This window comes from Aspergillus candidus (assembly GCF_002847045.1).
Source record: "Aspergillus candidus strain CBS 102.13 unplaced genomic scaffold BDW47scaffold_43, whole genome shotgun sequence".
NCBI classification, from domain to species: Eukaryota; Fungi; Ascomycota; class Eurotiomycetes; order Eurotiales; family Aspergillaceae; genus Aspergillus; species Aspergillus candidus.
Genome location: NW_020194048.1, coordinates 67,901 through 85,004, shown reverse-complemented (window position 1 = coordinate 85,004; position 17,104 = coordinate 67,901). Strand labels below are relative to the sequence as shown.

At 56.0% G+C, this 17,104-nt stretch overlaps 5 protein-coding genes across 5 annotated transcripts; 3 read left to right on the top strand and 2 right to left on the bottom strand.

The window, feature by feature from the left end:
* On the top strand, window positions 1-1,870 carry BDW47DRAFT_109963 (serine incorporator domain-containing protein). The gene is made up of 4 exons (XM_024813601.1): window positions 1-168; window positions 219-298; window positions 357-945; window positions 1,001-1,870. Exons 1-4 carry the CDS (start codon window positions 118-120, stop codon window positions 1,718-1,720), a joined length of 1,440 nt encoding a protein of 479 aa, XP_024669687.1. The 5' UTR covers window positions 1-117; the 3' UTR covers window positions 1,721-1,870.
* Window positions 1,871-2,023: 153 nt separating this feature from the next.
* BDW47DRAFT_109961 (bifunctional aminopeptidase/epoxide hydrolase) lies at window positions 2,024-4,797 on the top strand. Its single transcript, XM_024813600.1, has 10 exons — window positions 2,024-2,535; window positions 2,585-2,669; window positions 2,720-2,936; window positions 2,988-3,105; window positions 3,150-3,269; window positions 3,320-3,445; window positions 3,494-3,507; window positions 3,554-3,782; window positions 3,831-4,318; window positions 4,398-4,797. Exons 1-10 carry the CDS (start codon window positions 2,101-2,103, stop codon window positions 4,522-4,524), a joined length of 1,959 nt encoding a protein of 652 aa, XP_024669686.1. The 5' UTR covers window positions 2,024-2,100; the 3' UTR covers window positions 4,525-4,797.
* Window positions 4,798-4,948: 151 nt separating this feature from the next.
* On the bottom strand, window positions 4,949-11,298 carry BDW47DRAFT_60150 (NACHT domain protein). Its single transcript, XM_024819398.1, has 3 exons — window positions 10,809-11,298; window positions 5,723-10,735; window positions 4,949-5,666 (listed from the first exon to the last, which is right to left on the bottom strand). The coding sequence occupies exons 1-3, from the start codon at window positions 11,145-11,147 to the stop codon at window positions 5,028-5,030; spliced, it is 5,991 nt and encodes a 1,996-aa protein (XP_024669685.1). The 5' UTR covers window positions 11,148-11,298; the 3' UTR covers window positions 4,949-5,027.
* Window positions 11,299-11,800: 502 nt separating this feature from the next.
* gpi10 (putative glycosylphosphatidylinositol-alpha 1,2 mannosyltransferase) lies at window positions 11,801-14,980 on the bottom strand. Its single transcript, XM_024819397.1, has 5 exons — window positions 14,431-14,980; window positions 14,089-14,319; window positions 13,867-14,024; window positions 13,653-13,799; window positions 11,801-13,600 (listed from the first exon to the last, which is right to left on the bottom strand). The coding sequence occupies exons 1-5, from the start codon at window positions 14,737-14,739 to the stop codon at window positions 12,256-12,258; spliced, it is 2,190 nt and encodes a 729-aa protein (XP_024669684.1). The 5' UTR covers window positions 14,740-14,980; the 3' UTR covers window positions 11,801-12,255.
* A 399-nt stretch (window positions 14,981-15,379) lies between these two features.
* Window positions 15,380-16,900, top strand: car2 (ornithine-oxo-acid transaminase; the record flags this gene model as incomplete). The annotated part of the gene is made up of 3 exons (XM_024815337.1): window positions 15,380-15,877; window positions 15,959-16,660; window positions 16,715-16,900. The coding sequence occupies 3 exons, from the start codon at window positions 15,380-15,382 to the stop codon at window positions 16,898-16,900; spliced, it is 1,386 nt and encodes a 461-aa protein (XP_024669683.1).
* Window positions 16,901-17,104: the final 204 nt, after the last annotated feature.

The window sequence follows — 17,104 nt, the reverse complement described above, 5'->3', positions numbered from 1 at the left end:
GCTGGATCAACTTGCGACAAGGTGTGAGAGACACTCGTCTGCTTTCTATTTGAAGAGAACGGCCGATTACCATATTCCTACCTGCTTGTAGTGGTTGACAGGGCTCAGTTCAGCATCATGGGAGCTCTCCTCTCGATCCCTCTCTTGGCCCTTCCGAGTGCCAGCACGGTACGTCATTCACTCTATCTGGAAGAATTGCAGACTGACGATAAGCATAGCTCATCACCGTTGCGACATCATGTTGTGGTGCTGCGACGTGCTCGGCGGTGTGTAGCGCATGTGGAAAGTTTCAGAACAGGTAGGGAGATCAGACGTGGACTGGGAATTCGATAAGACTAGAGCTGACAGTAATGCAGCATGGCCACGAGAATCGCATATGCGTTCATCCTACTCATCAACTCGATCATATCCTGGATCATGCTCACCCCGTGGGCCCTGAAAAAATTACAGAACATGACGTTGGATTACATGGAAATCAAATGCGACGGGAAAGAATGCCACGGTTGGGTCGCCGTCCATCGTATCAACTTCGCCCTGGGTCTCTTCCATCTGATCCTCGCGTTCATGCTCCTGGGGGTCCGGTCCACGAGGAACGGTCGGGCGGCTCTACAGAACGGCTTCTGGGGCCCCAAGGTCGTTCTGTGGATCCTCCTGGTCGTTGCCTCGTTCTTCATTCCCGAACAGTTTTTCTTCGTCTACGGCACCTACATTGCGTTCCTGTGCGCCATGCTCTTCCTCCTGCTGGGCTTGATCCTGCTGGTGGATCTGGCCCATTCGTGGGCCGAGCTCTGTCTGCAGAAGATCGAGGACAGCGGGTCGGGTCTCTGGCGGGGCTTGCTGATCGGCTCGACGGTGGGAATGTACGTTTCGTCGCTCGTGATGACGATTTTGATGTATATCTTCTTCGCCCGCAGCCAGTGCCACATGAACCAGGCAGCGATCACGGTACGTGCTAACTCGATCATACCCCTTCCAATGTCGGCCATTACTGACGTTCCAGATCAATCTGGTTGTCTTCTTAATCACCTCGTTCGTGTCGGTTCAACCCGTCGTCCAGGAAGCCAACCCCCGGGCGGGATTGGCACAGGCCGCGATGGTGACTGCATACTGCACGTACTTGACCATGTCGGCCGTGTCGATGGAACCGGACGACAACAGCTGCAACCCGTTGATCCGCGCGCGCGGCACGAGAACGGCGACGATTGTGCTGGGTGCGATTGTCACCATGGCCACCATCGCGTACACGACGACCCGTGCCGCGACCCAGGGTATTGCGCTGGGGTCCAAGGGCGGACACGGTTACTCCGCCGTCGGGACGGACGACAACGAACATGGCTTGGTGACCCAGCAGCCGACGGCTCGCCGGGAGATGCGCGCCGAGGTTCTGCGGCGAGCCGTCGCCAGTGGCAGTCTCCCCGCCAGCGCGTTGGACGAAGACAGCGATGACGAGTCGGACGATGGCCAGGATCGGGATGACGAGCGGGGATCGACCCAGTACAACTACTCCCTGTTCCATGTGATCTTCTTCTTGGCCACAACCTGGGTGGCGACCTTGCTGACCCAGAACCTGGACCCGGACACGGTGGACGACTTTGCGCCGGTGGGCCGGACGTACTGGGCCAGTTGGGTGAAGATCATCAGCGCATGGGTCTGCTATGCGATCTACCTGTGGACTTTGGTTGCGCCGGTCGTTCTGCCCGATCGTTTTGACACCTACTAGTATTGACCTATTGAGCTACTATATCCCGAGTCCTGTATTTTTGGTTCCTTGGAGTTGGGGGTTGTGCGATGGTCGCACATTCGGTCGTTTCCATTAGCATGTCTTTTGATTCTTTTTAGAGTGTTGTAACCGAATTCTACAGACTTAGCGATTCTATACCATATTATCCTATCTATAATCTCCCTTCGAATTCTAAATAGTTCGGGTTTATCTGGTGGAGAGATAAACTGCAACCCCGCGGGTAAGCGGAGAAGAAGCTCCTCCGCATGTAACGTTAGACCCAAAACAAACCATCCCACATCGCTCTTCTCCCCTCATCTGCGCCCGAATTCAAAGCCCCCCCCTCCCCCTCTCCTTATCAGTTAAGAGAACCCCACCTGATGAGTCGGGTCCTCCTCTCTCGATTGACTTGCAGTTCCTACCTGCCTACGTTCGGCATTGGCCCCAAGTCAGCTTCGATTCAGTTTCGGTGGACGGTCCACAGACGCACGATGGCCACGACGATCAATACCCCCAGGGATCCCAACACCCTGAGCAACTACAACAACTGGCGATCAACCCATATTACCGCGAATTTTGACATTCTCTTCGAGCAGAGAAAGCTTGCTGGAAATGTGATCCACAAGCTCCGGTCGATCACCGACGCGTCGTCCACGGAAATCATCTTCGACACGAGCTACCTGGATGTCGGCGACGTCAAGGTCGACGGCAAGCCCTCGACTTGGGAGCTTCTGCCGCGTATGGAACCGTATGGGACTGCTTTGAAGATTAAGCTGGATCAGGGCGTGAAGCTTGACGAGTCTGTTGATGTCGATGTATGGCTATCGCGTCGGGTGTCTATACACACAGCTAACATGCGACTAGATCTCTGTCAAGACCACGGACAAGTGCACGGCACTGCAGTGGTTGACTCCCGCGCAGACATCCAACCGCAAGCACCCCTATATGTGTATGTCATGTGACCTCGCCTGAAGCTGGGGCAGCGTTGACGGTCTGCAGTTTCTCAGTGCCAGGCGATTCACGCCCGGTCGATTTTCCCTTGCCAGGATACGCCGGACGTCAAGAGCACACTGGACTTCAACATCACCTCCCCCCTTCCGGTGATTGCCAGCGGATTGCCCGTTCGCAAGCCATCGAGTGGCTCTGAGGGGAAGAGCGTGTACCAGTTCCACCAGAAGGTTCCGATTCCGAGCTACCTGTTCGCGTTGGCTAGTGGGTAAGTTGCTGTTCCTCTAGGTTAATAGGCTTTGCTAACTTGTCCATCAAGGGATATCTCGGAAGCCTCCATTGGGCCGCGCAGCGTCGTCGCTACCAGCCCCGACAAATTACAAGAGTGCCAGTGGGAGCTCGAGGCGGACACGGAAAAGTTCATCAATGCGATTGAGGTGCGTCAGATCGACTGTTTGGCGGGACTCGCTGACTCTCTTAGAAAATTGTCTATCCATATGTCTGGGGTGAATACAATGTCTTGATCCTTCCTCCTAGCTTTCCCTACGGAGGGATGGAGAACCCAATCTTCACCTTTGCCACGCCTAGCATCATCTCCAAGGTATATTACCTGTTGTCGCAGACGATGACTATAAATCTGACACGGACTAGGACCGAGAGAATGTGGACGTCATTGCTCACGAACTGGCCCACAGCTGGAGTGGAAACCTCGTGACCAATGCTTCGTGGGAGCATTTTTGGCTGAACGAGGGCTGGACCACCTACCTGGAGCGACGGGTACGTATTCTTTTCAATGCCGGGAATACTAAAACTGACGAGTACTAGATATTGGCGGCAGTGTGAGTAGGATCACCATGGGCTTGAAATCAACCACTAACTGTGCAGACATGGCGAGGCCTATCGGCATTTCTCTGCCATCATCGGCTGGAAGGCGCTCGCAGACTCGGTGGACCATTATGGCGCCGACCACGAGTTCACCCAACTGATAACCGACCTGAAAGGCAAGGATCCCGATGATGCGTTCTCGAGCATCCCCTACGAGAAGGGGTTCAACTTCCTGTACCACCTGGAGACCTTGGTCGGGAAGCAGAAGTTCGACCAGTTTATTCCCCACGTGAGTTCTTCCCTCTTTCTCGTCTCGAATCAAACTAATACCATATAGTACTTCACAACCTTCAAGGGAAAATCCCTGGACTCATACGAATTCAAAGCCACGATCCTCGAATTCTTCCAATCCGACACCGAAGCCTCCAAGCTCCTCACCGAGCTCGACTGGGACAAATGGTTCTACGCCCCGGGTCTCCCACCCAAGCCTCAATTCGACACCTCCCTCGTAGACGTCGTCTACAAGCTCGCCAAGCAATGGGAGTCTCTGCCAGGATCATCCTTCAAGCCCCAGCCCAGCGACATCGAAGGCCTAACCGCCAACCAGATCGTCGTCTTCCTGGAGCAGTTCCTCACCGCGCCGAAGCCCCTCTCCCCAGAGCTATCCAAGCTCATGGGCGAAGTCTACGGCCTCACCACGACGAAAAACATCGAAGTCGCAAACCTGTACTGCCAAGTTGGCTTGAAAGCCGGAGACAAGAGCGTGCTTGCTCCCGCCGCGGACCTGCTCGGTCGGATTGGACGCATGAAATTCGTGCGACCTCTGTACGTTATACTATACTACACCCTTAATCCGTCCCTAGACTATATCTGTTTTAGGAAACAAACTAACGAATCACACCAGGTACCGCAACCTCTCGCGCGTCGACCCCAAGCTCGCAGCCGAGACGTTCGAAAAGAACAAGGACTTCTACCACCCCATCTGTCGCTCCATGGTCGAGAAGGATCTGTTTGGGAAGAAGGACGCCTAAGCTGATAGGTCATTGCACTGGATATAGGGTTATTTCAATGTGATAGACAAGTGTCTCGTGAAATATGTATCTTTTGTAGCCGAGTCGTGATCCCCTGCAACAAGACGTTTATAAGCATGGAGAATGTTCGTTCAGCATTGTAACCGGATTTACTTTGTCTATTTTCGGAATATATATATCGTGCAAACGTACTTTTTTTTTTCTCCCCAGCTCAACTTTTCTTTCTCTTGTTGTACTTGAGTGTACGCCTCGATCTGTGATTTACTCGTGTCTGATGGTTGACACGTTTTGGATACAAAAATATATCAAATGTCTGGCATGCGACAGTATCATACACTACAAAATCTCCCACCCCATATGTAAAATCACAATAAAACATTCATTTAGCTATATATATATACCATCCCTATCAATTTCCTCCGCCGCATACCATTAGATAGGTACAATAATTACACTCAAAACGACAATTAGATATCAAAACCAAAGATTACACTAAGACAATATTATAGCGCCGTGATAGACACGCGCTTCGCGCCGCCTGCATTTCCATTCAACAAGGCGGCTCCACTCGACCGCCGCAGGTGGTTCTGGTGCGCGGAGGGATCCTCCACGTCGAGGCTGAAGCGGCGCGGACGCTGCCACATTCCGACGTCTTTGTTGGAGTCGACGGCTGCGATGAGCTTGGACGACGAGATGCCGAACTTGGTGGCGACCAGCTTGACGCGGTCTTCGGCTGCTTGGGCGTCCACGGCGGCGCTCTGGCCTTGTCGGGACAGACGTGCCTGCGTGTGCTGCAGGAGCTCGAGGTGCTGCGTGACGGCAGTGACGGCAGCTTGATGGTCGTCTGCGTCGCTGTTGAGCAGCTCCGCTAGGGCCGACTCGTGCAGTGCTGCGGCGGCAAGGTAGTTGCCCGAGGCGTTGTACAGGCCGGACAGCAGCTTGGACATCTCCAGTGTGACGGGGTCGCAGTTGCCCCAGACTTGGCGCAGGTTGTAGCAGATGTCTTTGCCCAGCTGTGTGGCTGAGGCGACGTTGCCGCGGCAGAAGCGGGTTTCTACGAGACGGCGGCCGATCCACACCACGACTGGGAGGGACCAGGTCTTTTGGACCATCCGCGAGGTCCACAGGTCGGTGAGGATAACCTGTTGCTTGTTAGTCGGGTGATGGTGGGGGTGGTTGGGGAAAGATGGGAACATACCTCGAGGTCTTCGAACATCTCGTGTTCACCCAACACCGTAATGACATCGTTGAGTTCGTCAAACGGCAGTTCAGAGAACTCCAGCGATAGCTCGTTGGCATTGGACATGATCTCCTGCAGAAGCATCTTCGACTCCATAGACATGTTCTTGGCAGTCCTCTCGTTCGAGCACTTGCTGGTCTGGTATCCGTTCAGATACAGACAAATCTTGATGGAGGTAAAGATGCTCTCTGTGCTCTTCAGACCATCCGTCAGGTGCACGAACGAGTGGAACACGCTCGTCACATCGGCTGCCTCCTGGAAGCGAGAGCTGTCGCACAGATCCCGCACAAAGCCCGTGGTCTTCGTGACAATGTTGATGTTGTAGTCCTCGTGCAAGGACTCACGGCGGCAGATGTCGTAGAAATGGCGGATGACTTGCTTGCTGCGCAGAGATTGCGACACTGACAGATTGTTGCAGAAGTATTCGTACAGTTTGTCCTGCGTGGTCTGGGCGGCCATGGAACGCTTCTGGTCCGTCTGCAGGCGGTGCAGTTTCTCGCCTGCTGCAAGCGTCGACATCAGGTCGTGGCTGGACAGGCTCTGCTGGAACGTGTTGTAGACCTGGCCTTCGCGCGACAGGTCAGCCATGATCTGGCTGAAGGTGCGGCGCTTGCCGAAGACCTCTTCGAAGCTGGCCACGAACACGGCAGGTCGGTATTCGTTCAGGGCCTGTCGCTGAGACACTGGAGTGTCGTGGATCACGTGCTGGTGCATCTCGTTGATCAAGGTGTTGCCTTCGTCAATGAGTCCGCATTCCAAGTAGATCTCGGCGAGGCGGTGCGCCCGGTCAATGAGAGTCTCTCGGTTCGCCGTGACGTGGACAATCTCGTCGACGTGAGTCTGCAGCAAGTTGCAACCCTGGCGACGGGACGACGTCGTGTCCTCAGACACATACATCATGGCAAGCTCACGCAACCAGAGCAGCGTAGCAGGAGCGGACAGGCCTTGTTGCTGCTTGGCTAGGGCTAGCTCTTCCAGGTACAGCTCGCGAGCCTCCGGGCTGGTCTCCTTCTGGCGGAGATACAGCTGAGCCATCTGGTGTTTGATACTGATCGGTAGAGGCTCGGCCATGTCGGGCAGATCGTGCGATGCCTCGCTAGAAGACACCCATTCAGGGGTCCGCAGGACTTGATGGTACAGATTGATGGCTTCAGTGGTATGGCGGTCGCTGTTCGCACAAAGCGCAGCAAGGCTCAGGGTGGCGTCGCGCGTGCGACTGTTGGTAGGCCCGTACAGCTTGCGGCACAACTGCTGTTGTTGCGAGGCGATCTGATAGCGTTCGTTATATGCTGTCTGCTGGTCCATCTGACCCAAAATCGACATGTAACCGGTGTAGGTCTTGGGGAGCAGACCCTCGAGCAGAGCACGGTCGTACCCATCCTTCTCGTCAAAACGCACCAGTGTGGGCCATAGATGACGATAGACCTGCAGAGCAGCGTCGTACTGCTTGTCTTGCTCGTATAGGGTAACCAGAGCAACAGCAGCCCGCACACCGGACGTAGTGACCTTGCCGTCACGGATGCAAGCGCGATAGATATGGCGGTAGCTGTCGCTTGCTTCTTCGCGGCGGTTGAGTCGCAAAGCCAGGTCAGCTTCGTAGTACCGACTGTCGATCGTGTGCTTGTCGTTCTCGCCGAGCCGGGAGGCGAAGAATTCGCTGACCTGGTGCAGCAGCACTAAGGCCTTATCGAACTGGAAGGTCGTCTCGTAGAACTCGACGACCGACTTGACGACAGCGGTGACGGACGGTACCGCCACTTGGTCGGCGGTGATAGACGCCTTAAACGCATTGCCGTAGACATTCGTCGCGGTAGGCACATTCAGCTGGCGGAACAGGCAGTAGCCATGATCCAGCGCGAGAGTGGCGATCAGCGGCGCCTGGTCCGAGGGGAATCTGGCCTTGGAGTGAGGATCCTCGACCGAGGGCCAAACGTGCTTCAGCACGGAGAGCGCAGTCTCACTGCCCTCGAGCCATTCTTCGCTGCGGATGTGCAGATTTGCCAACTGATGGCAGAGACCCATGAGTGACACCGTCTGTTGGTCATTGCCCGCCGATGCGATGGAGTCGATCCAAGCCGGCAGAAGGTCTCTCTCCTCCGCGGACAAAGCATTGATGTTGGGGACGGTTCCCTTGCTGGAGATGACGTCCTTGGCCAGATACTCGGCCAGAGCAACCGCCTCCGTCGAGTACACCTGGCCACTAGACTGATAGTATTTCCAGATCTGAAGGGAAAGCGCCCGCTCCATGTCGTCCATACGCATCTGGCGCGCCTCTTCGCGTAGCTCTTCGGCACGCTGGACCATTTCCGAAGACCGAACGCCGCCGTCAGCTTCAAGGTCGGCGGAAAGCTCCCGCAGAACAGCAGTGGCCTCGGTGGGGCGATCTTGACGGCGCAAGAACTGCGAGTAGTAGAAGGCCACCCTGGTCTTCTGGTCCCAAGTGGCGCTGGTGTCGAGCTCGCGCGCAGACACTCCAGACCAGAGACGGGAGAGCACGGAATCAGCCTTGGAGGCTTGTTTATTATCCTCGTACATCTGAGCCAGGGCAATGGCGTAGGCAATCCGGCGAGGATCCGAGGCGTCCATAGAACGCAACATGGTCTCGTACTTGGTTTGCGCCAGATCAATTGCCAGCTCGTCTGGGGGCTCGATGGTGAAGTGTTCCGTCAAGAAATTGGCCGCCTGCATCGTTTCAGAAGAATGGGGGCCATAGGTGCTCTGGGTCTGCTTGTAGAACCTCCGGGACGATTGGTACGCAGCTTCGTGCTCGTTATCCTCCTGATAGGTCTTCACCAGTCGGTCGAGATACTGCAGCCGCTGCGCGAAGCTGATATCAGAAGAGTCCCAGTTGGCAAAGATCATATCACGGAGGGCATCGCTCCTGAGACCGGCAGTCCGGTCAGCCTTGCCTCGGCCTTCCGGGGTGGCCACCAGCATCTGCTCCAGAGATTGGGTGATTGCATTGGTATTGCCCAGCAATTTGCGGCTGCGGGTCCACGCCTCGAAAAGGTGGTCATTTGCCCAGGATGTCTTGGCGAGATCGGCAGCACGCGCGCTGAGGATCAAGCTCTGGAGCAGGGCAGGCGAGTCGGCACCGAGCACGCCGCGGCGCACGGCAACCGACAGGCGGTAGAGTTCGACGATACTCGAGCGGCTAAACTGCGACTCTTTGTTGGTCAGCTCGATTCGGGCAAAGAGCGCTGACTCCGGCATGGCACGCCGGAACGCGTTTGTGAAGTTGAACTCGCGCGAGGTGGATGCCACGGGCGAGGCCAGCATGTGCGACAGCCAGTACCGGGAGGTATACTCGAGGAGCACATAGGCGTCCAGGTAGCGATCACGAGCCATGATGTTGAGCTTATCCCAGGCAACTTCCGGTTCCTCCGGCACGGACCAACGGACCCAGGCGAGGCAGTGGAGTAAGAGACTGTAATGGCCATCGGTCAAGTTGAATGGGACGTGCTGGTGCATCTGAGCGCGCGCCTGAATATGCTCCCGGATCATGGGGTGACGGAAACCGACAAAGCCGTCCCGCACAGCGACCAAGCGAGACAAAGGCAGGAAAACGTCTCGGTCGATTCTGGATGGGCGAGGGCCCACTCTGTATGTGTGCTCATCGACTGCAAGCAACTGCTCGACTTCCTGAACACGGAGGGGCCGTTCGGCTGCGGCCAGCCAGGACAGCAAGGAACTCGTCCCGGTACGGTTCAAGCTAGTGTTGCGAATGTGGCTATCGATCAGCTCACCCAGCGTGTTCGGGGCTTTTTGGAGAGTCGAGAACATCTCGTTGAAAGTGTTCTCGTGGCGCACAGCCTCGATGGCCATCTGCGCCCAGACAAAACAACCCTGCGCACGGGGAACCACAGCGGCGGCCAGCGACTCCCGCTGGGAGGAATCTAGCCCCGAGAAAGCCGCGTCGGATGCCATCATGTCGCCCATGTGCGTGAGGAGGTCATTCTGGGTGGTTGCCGGGTCCATCACGATCTGTTCCATCGTACTGGTGTCCCGAGCGGGCAGCTGGGAGGCAGGCAGCGGGCGGCTGAAGACGATGAGCTTGGACGGGACGTTCCGTTGCGACACGGTGCTTTGCAGCTGCTGCAAAAAGGTCGACACGGTTGAGTCTGCGTGCTTGAGCTGGTCAATCCCATCCACTACAAGCATGAAATGGACGTTGGACCGCATCGCGGCCTTGACGGCGACCCAGAGCTGCTCCTCTACCTGAGCATCGGAGGCTCCGCGGACGGCCAAGTTGACCGCAGTGGCAACTTCGGAGATGATCGACTCTTGGGCCATGCGGTTACTGGCACAGCGATCCAGCATCTGGACCAAGACACTCTTGAGAGTACTCAGGGTCAACGTGGTAATGGGGACATCGGAACGGATCGACACGCCGATGGCGTTCCAGATGTCGAACTCCGACGAGACTTGCAGCTTTTCCGTCGTCCACTGAGCCAGCGCACTCTTTCCGCTTCCGGGATTGCCGGAGACCAGCATCAGGTTGCGGCGGCCCAGGGCGAAAGTGGTCAGATGAGGGTCGAACCAGGCGAATGAGCCGTCCACCAGGGAGTGGCCGTTACCCTCCAGCAGAGTTTGTAGTGGACGGTCCTGTAGCTCGAGGAACTGATAGATCGATTCTAGCTCGATTGCAGGGGTATGCGTGGTGTCAGACTCTAGGACGAGGCTGGACATCTTGCGCCAGTGGGCAGCGAAGTTGTTGAAGTAGCGGAAGAAGTTGGTGTTGACCGCTTCTCCCATGACCGACCAGTTCTGGGTGCGCGCACCCTGACGGGTTTCCATCGCGACATGAACCACGAGTTGAAGCAAATGGGCATAGATCAAGGCAACCTCCTGCTGGAGCGCACGAGAGGTTTGGAAGTAGGACTCCTGCTGCAGAAGCAGGGAGATGCCCAAGGTCACTCGACCGTACTGGCCGAAGACACTATCCAGGGTATCGACATGCTCAATGCCTCCCTATGACATAACACATTAGTCCGGGATGGGATTGTGAGAAGGCCAGGACGATCTTATCATCCCCACGACTCACCTCGAGCAGGAGTAGAGTTGCACCCCAGATCATGGAGGTAGCTTCGTCGGCCCCGCTCATGAACGAGACGACGGAGTCTCGCAGGGAGCCCACGGCGAAGGCCAGACGAGACGCGCGACATAGCGCGCCATCTAATCGACTACCATCGGCAGGCATGCGCCGCAGCCTTTCGGCGGCAATGGCGTCGAAGAAGTCATCAATAGTCGGAGACTTGGCCTGAAGCTCCTTGGCGGATATCCCGAGCCTGGCGGGACATTCAAGGGAGACGGTATCGACCATCTCCCGAAGCGTAGGGAGCGATCGAGAGCCCCCTCCGCTATCTGTGTAGGATTTAGACATGCTGTATCATTAGAGACGATACTCTACCAGAGGAACAGCAGGGATGAAAGCGCTGCGGAACGCAAGATATATGAAACTCCCGGCTAAGTCCGCCAAGGGTCATTATTACGATGGCATATTCTGCCGGAACACTGTGCAATCCTGACATCACGAGTTAGCGAACTGATAGGTCATGCTGTATCATCGTAGTTAATGAGGTCTACTCGTCATTCGCGGACCAGATTGGCGGGCCCATGGAACAAAGGAGAGCTCTAAGATTCGGCAGTGTTCATCTTCCAGACAATCCCGGTGGAAGAATCCAATCAAGGCAAACAATGCAGTCGCCCGGGGAAGCACCCACGTGGACCTGGCGTAGTCGTGGTGTCACTAGATATCAATTGCCTTTGTTAGGGTCACAAAATCTCTGGTTCGGACGTCATTCAGTGGCCATTGTGTTTGGATCAAGTCCATGACATCACCGCATACCGGGGTAATATCCCCGCTTCGAGTGGGGGGCGGACAAAGTCATGAATGAATCGACTGTAGAAACAAAAGGATTGATGTGGGGTTGGACGAAAATGGATGAGTCAAGATAGATTCCCAGGTTAGTGAGGTTGATGAAGTTGGAGAAGTGACATGATAAGGTCACGTGGAGGCATGCAACAACAATCGAGTTATCATCCACTTGGGACGAAATCTGCTTCAAACAGAATGTTATTCTTAATAAATCATGTGTGCAATGTCCTCCATTTCTGCATCACAGCAGTTGACATCTGATTATCAGTTTGGGGCTGGTAGGTAATGATTGATGCTGGAGTACTCCGTAGTATATTGGATATATCGTTGCCCTAGGCCACTTGGTTATACTGTAGGTTCCAATGGAAAGGATAGACTTCAGGACAATTTCTTCCCTTCGTCCTGTTTCATAAGTATCACTGCACCGGCAATTGCAAGTACCAAAAATACCATACATGTACATACAGATAGATCCAACCTGTGGGCGCACCTCAGCTGAAACGCTGGTCAAGCAAATCGCCAAACGCGCAAACGAGATATTCCGGACGAATCAATCAAATAAAAGGCAGTATCAAAACAAGAGACGAAAGAAACGAAATTAGGGAAAGACATGTCAAGCCCATAACTTTCGATCCACAGCCTTCTTGGCCTTTTTCCTCCAGACCTTGGCCCAGTCCCAAACCCCAGAGGGGCTGCTAGTCCACCGTGACTCGGGCAGCTCGATGCCCAGCCAGGTCTTCCGCCTCGGCTGGCTCCACGGCCACACGGGCGGCCACGAGACGCGGGGCATGGAGGGCCGGGGCAGCGCCCACCGGCTCGTGGACGACTGCTTTCGCAGTGCGTGGGCCTCGCGCTGGAAATTCTTCACCACGCGGTCGAACTGGCGGTCGCGCGCTTCGAGTTCGCGCTGGTGCGTCTGGAACCGCCAGGCCTGCTGCTCCGCGGGGTCCAGACACCACACGACAATGTCCCCCCGACGGCGCCAGTCATCGTGCCAGGCCGTGTTGAAGGTGCGCCAGCATTCGCCGTACGAGGAGCTCCGAAGGGTCGACTTCAGCGTCGGTTCTAGCTGGGCGAAGAAGACGAGGTAGTCCGGCCAGTCGTGGACCGTGGGCGAGGCTGCAGACGGCCGGGAGTCCTGGTAGGATGGTCGGCGGGGTACATGGCGGAGTCCACCGCCCATATGGTTGTGCAAGAACTGACTCGCATCGTCGTAGAACTGGTCCGCCTCGTCCACGTAAATTGCTTTCTGGGCCTCGTCCAGGCCGACCGGCGGCTCGCAGGACAGCGCCCACGCGTGAATGTTCGGGTGGACTAGATGAGAGCGCCAGGGCGTGCTATGGCAGGGCATGAGGAATCCTGCGCTGATGCCGGTCCCCGATTTCGCAGCCGACTCCGACTTGTCAACGGAAGCGTGCGCTTGCTGCTGTTCCCGAAGATAGGACAGGACGCTGAGAGTCCCCGAGGCGTGATAGAGGGTGGTGTACAACGCGATGGCCACGTTCGCCAGCAAAAGAAACATCAAAGTCAGCCGTCTCGGCGTGTAGGCCGCATGGGATCGGGATACCGCGGGCGCAAAGAAGGTCACGAGGGGGGGTGCAGCCAGAACATGCAGCGCCGGGAGCAAGGGGTAGATGAACCGAACTTCCTTGTGGGAAATCAGGGACAGCGCCAGCGGCATCACCAAGCATATCGCAGCCAGTTGCACCTGCATGGTCCGTAGCGATCCGGTGGCGGCGGACGGTCTCAGGGCACGATACAGGCCGACAGCCGCGAAGGGCAGCGCTGTGGTCAAAAGGAGCGGGAAGCCCTGCGAGGCATAATAGTGCCAGTCATTCCTCCCGTAGAAGACCGCCAACGACTGCGCCACGTTGAAGTACAGGAACTTGAGGGGTGGAAAGGTCCACACTCCGTAGAAGAGACGATCCACGACCGCCGACAGAGCGAGGGTGCTCGACCTGTGAAGACGTTAGCTCCATGAAACATCCAAGTTGTTGGGAGGTGACCCACCCGCACAGCAGCGCCACCCGCGTGAGGACTTTCCGTCCGGTCCACGTACTCCGGAACCACGCGACGCTGGCCAGGGTCATCCAGACCAAAACGTTGGTCGGACGCAGGATACAGGCCAATGCGGCCAGCCAGAGGCAGCGGCGCAGACTACACGCGTTCTTTGGTCAGTCCTAGCGGTTCGCTATTTTTCCGAGAAAGGATCCTTGTTTCATACCTTCCAGCATGCGAACCATAATCGTGGGGACCGTTATCGACCGACCACTTCCAGGGCCACGAATTGAGCGCGACCACGGTCAACGTGGTTTCAAGACAATTGGACAGCGTCCTGGTGGAGCAGAACCATTGCCAGGGACTGACGACCGTCAAAGCCAGCTAGAAATCCAATCAATCTCGAGGTCATCGCATTACCCCGGAGGGTAGGAAAGGTCAAGCCCACCGTAACCCAGGCTTCACGACTGCGACGACCATACACCAACCCAGCGAGCTTCCATGTATACCAATCGGCGAGAGCAGCGAAAACGGCCTGAGCGCACTTGGGCGCCGCCACCAGCAAATCGGCACGTGTTGCGGGTGCAAGGCGAAGGGCGAGGGCGAGGAGATCGGCGACCTTGTACACAGCAGCAAACAGCAGCGGATGGATGGACGATCTTAGCTGATGCCTCCATTCCTGTTCCACGGACCACGACGTCATGTATCAGCGATCCCAGTAGTACAACGATTGAGGTCGAACCCGATCGTGGGGCGGTCGGCCTCTTTGTTTTGATTTCCTTCCACTCACCCAGGTGATCCACGCGCCCTGGTCCTTTCCAAACGCGATCTGCCAGGCAGGTTCGAGGGACTGAAAGAATTCATCGGGTTGAAAGAAGGTTCGGACGGAGAGGGCGTTCAGCAGACGAAACGCGACGAGGAAGAGGAAGACATTGGAGGCCGTAGACGATGACGCTGCGGACACGAAGGAATCGGACGATTTGAGGGATGATGCGGTTGGCAACGGAGAGATTGAATCCAGGTCGGAGGAGTCAGACACCGACGATGACGACACGGATACAGGGTGATCTGATCTCCTGGTTCGACGGGGTCTCGACATACTCGCCGCGACGCGATCGGGAAGCTGTTCGTATACCCCGCACTAATAGGGGTGACCCTTTTTAAAGAGAATAGACCGGCTCGTCAATGACCATCAATGATGGAACTGGAAGTAAATACAGAGCATCAATAGACCGAGGTAAATAAATAAAAATAATAAGAATAATCCAGAATAATGCGGGGAAAACGACCGCGACCGAGATCAATCTGGGGATGAAGAAGGGAGAGAGAGTTCTAGCCGGGAGTAAGCGCAGTTAGTGTTTGGTATTGAGTAATGCGAAATGCGAGCACAACCAATGGTGGAAACGACCGCGACGTGGATGAAGACATCGCGGGCATTCGGCGCATCGACTTGCACTTAGAGGTCTAGTCGCATTTTCTTTGTCTTCCATTCCTGTCCCTTTTCGTCCTTTGTTTCTCCACAACAGCGTCATTTGGACAGATATCAACTAGACGGCCTCAGGCTCCACCGGCCTATCAACTTTATTTAACCTCAATTGTCGCCACTGCTCTTACATCACTCTCTCTTTCTCTTTCTCTTTCTCCTTTCTCCTCATTCTTCCCATTCGTATAATAGTCACCTATTTTCCACTATTGTTCAATCAAGACTTCATCCATAGTCCAATCCTCAGTCATCCATCATGGCGTCCAAGAATACCAACGGGTCTACCAACGGCCACTCCCATGACTTCAGTGCTTACCATGTGCCATCCACGCAGGAGGCCATCCAGGTGGAGAAGGACTATGCGGCGCACAACTACCATCCCCTCCCGGTGGTGATCTCGCGGGCACAAGGGAGCTCGGTGTGGGACCCCGAGGGCCGTCACTACCTCGACTTCTTGTCCGCCTATTCCGCCGTCAACCAGGGTCACTGTCACCCGAAGCTGTTGGCGGCTCTCATCGATCAGGCCTCGCGTGTCACCCTTAGTTCGCGCGCCTTTTATAATGATGTTTTCCCACGGTTTGCCCAGTTTGTCACCGAGTTCTTCGGATTCGACATGGTCTTGCCCATGAACACGGGAGCCGAGGCGGTTGAGACGGGTATCAAGATCGCGCGCAAGTGGGGGTACAAGGTCAAGGGTATTCCCGAGAACCAAGCGGTGGTGCTCAGTGCCGAGAACAATTTCCATGGTCGCACGGTATGTCCCATTGATTATCATTGCGTTATCATGATTTGATGTAAGGGGGATCAAGTCACTAACCTGGTATGTCTTGTCCAGTTCGCCGCCATCTCCCTCTCCTCCGACCCCGAGTCCCGTGAGAACTACGGTCCCTACCTGCCCGGCATTGGCTGCAACATTCCCGGAACCGACAAGCCCATCACATACAACGACAAGGCGGCGCTGCGCGAAGCCTTCGAGAAGGCGGGCCCCAACATCGCGGCTTTCCTGGTCGAGCCCATCCAGGGAGAGGCGGGCATCGTTGTGCCGGACGAGGATTACCTCAAGGAGGCTCGGGCCTTGTGTGACAAGCACAATGCGCTGTTGATCTGCGATGAGATCCAGACGGGGATTGCCCGCACGGGCAAGCTCCTCTGCTATGAATGGAGTGGCATCAAGCCGGACATGGTCCTCTTGGGCAAGGCCATCTCCGGTGGCATGTACCCCGTGTCCTGCGTGCTGGGTCGCAAGGACGTCATGCTCACCATCGAACCCGGTACGCACGGGTCGACCTATGGCGGCAACCCACTGGGATGCGCGGTCGCCATCCGGGCCCTGGAGGTCATTCGGGAGGAGAACATGGTGGAGAAGGCGGAAACGCTGGGTCATGTCTTCCGGAAGGGACTGGAGGCAATCAAGAACCCCATGATCCAGAAGGTGCGCGGTAAGGGTCTTCTCAACGCCATCATCATCGACGAATCCAAGACGGGTGGTCACAGCGCATGGGACCTCTGCATGCTGCTCAAGGAGAAGGGTCTGCTGGTACGTATTTCGACCTCGAGCGGGGAGACCGTCAGATGCTAATGCTCGCTCCAGGCCAAACCCACCCACCAAAACATCATCCGTCTGGCCCCGCCACTCGTCATCACGGAGGAACAGATCCAGGAAGCGCTCAAGATCATCTCCGACGCAGTGGATGCTCTTCCGACACTCAAGGGAGCCGATGAGGACAAGGTCATCCCGCCTCCCGAAAAGAAGATCAAGATCGGTGTCGAAAACTAAACGGGTCCATTCCAGACAGTAGACTCGGATCAGTCTCGTCTCGGGATTCACCTGTTGGCCTCCACGAGAGCGCACACACGATAATGGCTTAGACCGTTGTCGGCATTGCTGCACTGCGGGGCGCATTCGACTGGAGTTGACGGTTTGCTCTTCGAGAAACTAGTCACCATGCGATGCAGTATTGTGTGACTAGACAGATACTGC

What these genes read in the sequence shown, in the direction of transcription:
- BDW47DRAFT_109961 (XM_024813600.1), top strand. Translation starts at nt 2,101, where the DNA reads ATGAGTCGGGTCCTCCTCTCTCGATTGACTTGCAGTTCCTACCTGCCT. An exon ending in CTGTTCGCGTTGGCTAGTGG is followed by an intron (nt 2,937 to 2,987) that starts GTAAGTTGCTGT and finishes TTGTCCATCAAG; the next exon opens with GGATATCTCGGAAGCCTCCA. An exon ending in TCGACCAGTTTATTCCCCAC is followed by an intron (nt 3,783 to 3,830) that starts GTGAGTTCTTCC and finishes AATACCATATAG; the next exon opens with TACTTCACAACCTTCAAGGG.
- BDW47DRAFT_109963 (XM_024813601.1), top strand. Translation starts at nt 118, where the DNA reads ATGGGAGCTCTCCTCTCGATCCCTCTCTTGGCCCTTCCGAGTGCCAGC. An exon ending in CCCTTCCGAGTGCCAGCACG is followed by an intron (nt 169 to 218) that starts GTACGTCATTCA and finishes CGATAAGCATAG; the next exon opens with CTCATCACCGTTGCGACATC. An exon ending in TGAACCAGGCAGCGATCACG is followed by an intron (nt 946 to 1,000) that starts GTACGTGCTAAC and finishes CTGACGTTCCAG; the next exon opens with ATCAATCTGGTTGTCTTCTT.
- BDW47DRAFT_60150 (XM_024819398.1), bottom strand. Translation starts at nt 11,147, where the DNA reads ATGTCTAAATCCTACACAGATAGCGGAGGGGGCTCTCGATCGCTCCCT. An exon ending in CAACTCTACTCCTGCTCGAG is followed by an intron (nt 10,736 to 10,808) that starts GTGAGTCGTGGG and finishes GTTATGTCATAG; the next exon opens with GGAGGCATTGAGCATGTCGA. An exon ending in AGATGTTCGAAGACCTCGAG is followed by an intron (nt 5,667 to 5,722) that starts GTATGTTCCCAT and finishes AACAAGCAACAG; the next exon opens with GTTATCCTCACCGACCTGTG.
- gpi10 (XM_024819397.1), bottom strand. Translation starts at nt 14,739, where the DNA reads ATGTCGAGACCCCGTCGAACCAGGAGATCAGATCACCCTGTATCCGTG. An exon ending in AGGGCGCGTGGATCACCTGG is followed by an intron (nt 14,320 to 14,430) that starts GTGAGTGGAAGG and finishes TCCGTGGAACAG; the next exon opens with GAATGGAGGCATCAGCTAAG. An exon ending in CGGGTGGCGCTGCTGTGCGG is followed by an intron (nt 13,601 to 13,652) that starts GTGGGTCACCTC and finishes ACGTCTTCACAG; the next exon opens with GTCGAGCACCCTCGCTCTGT.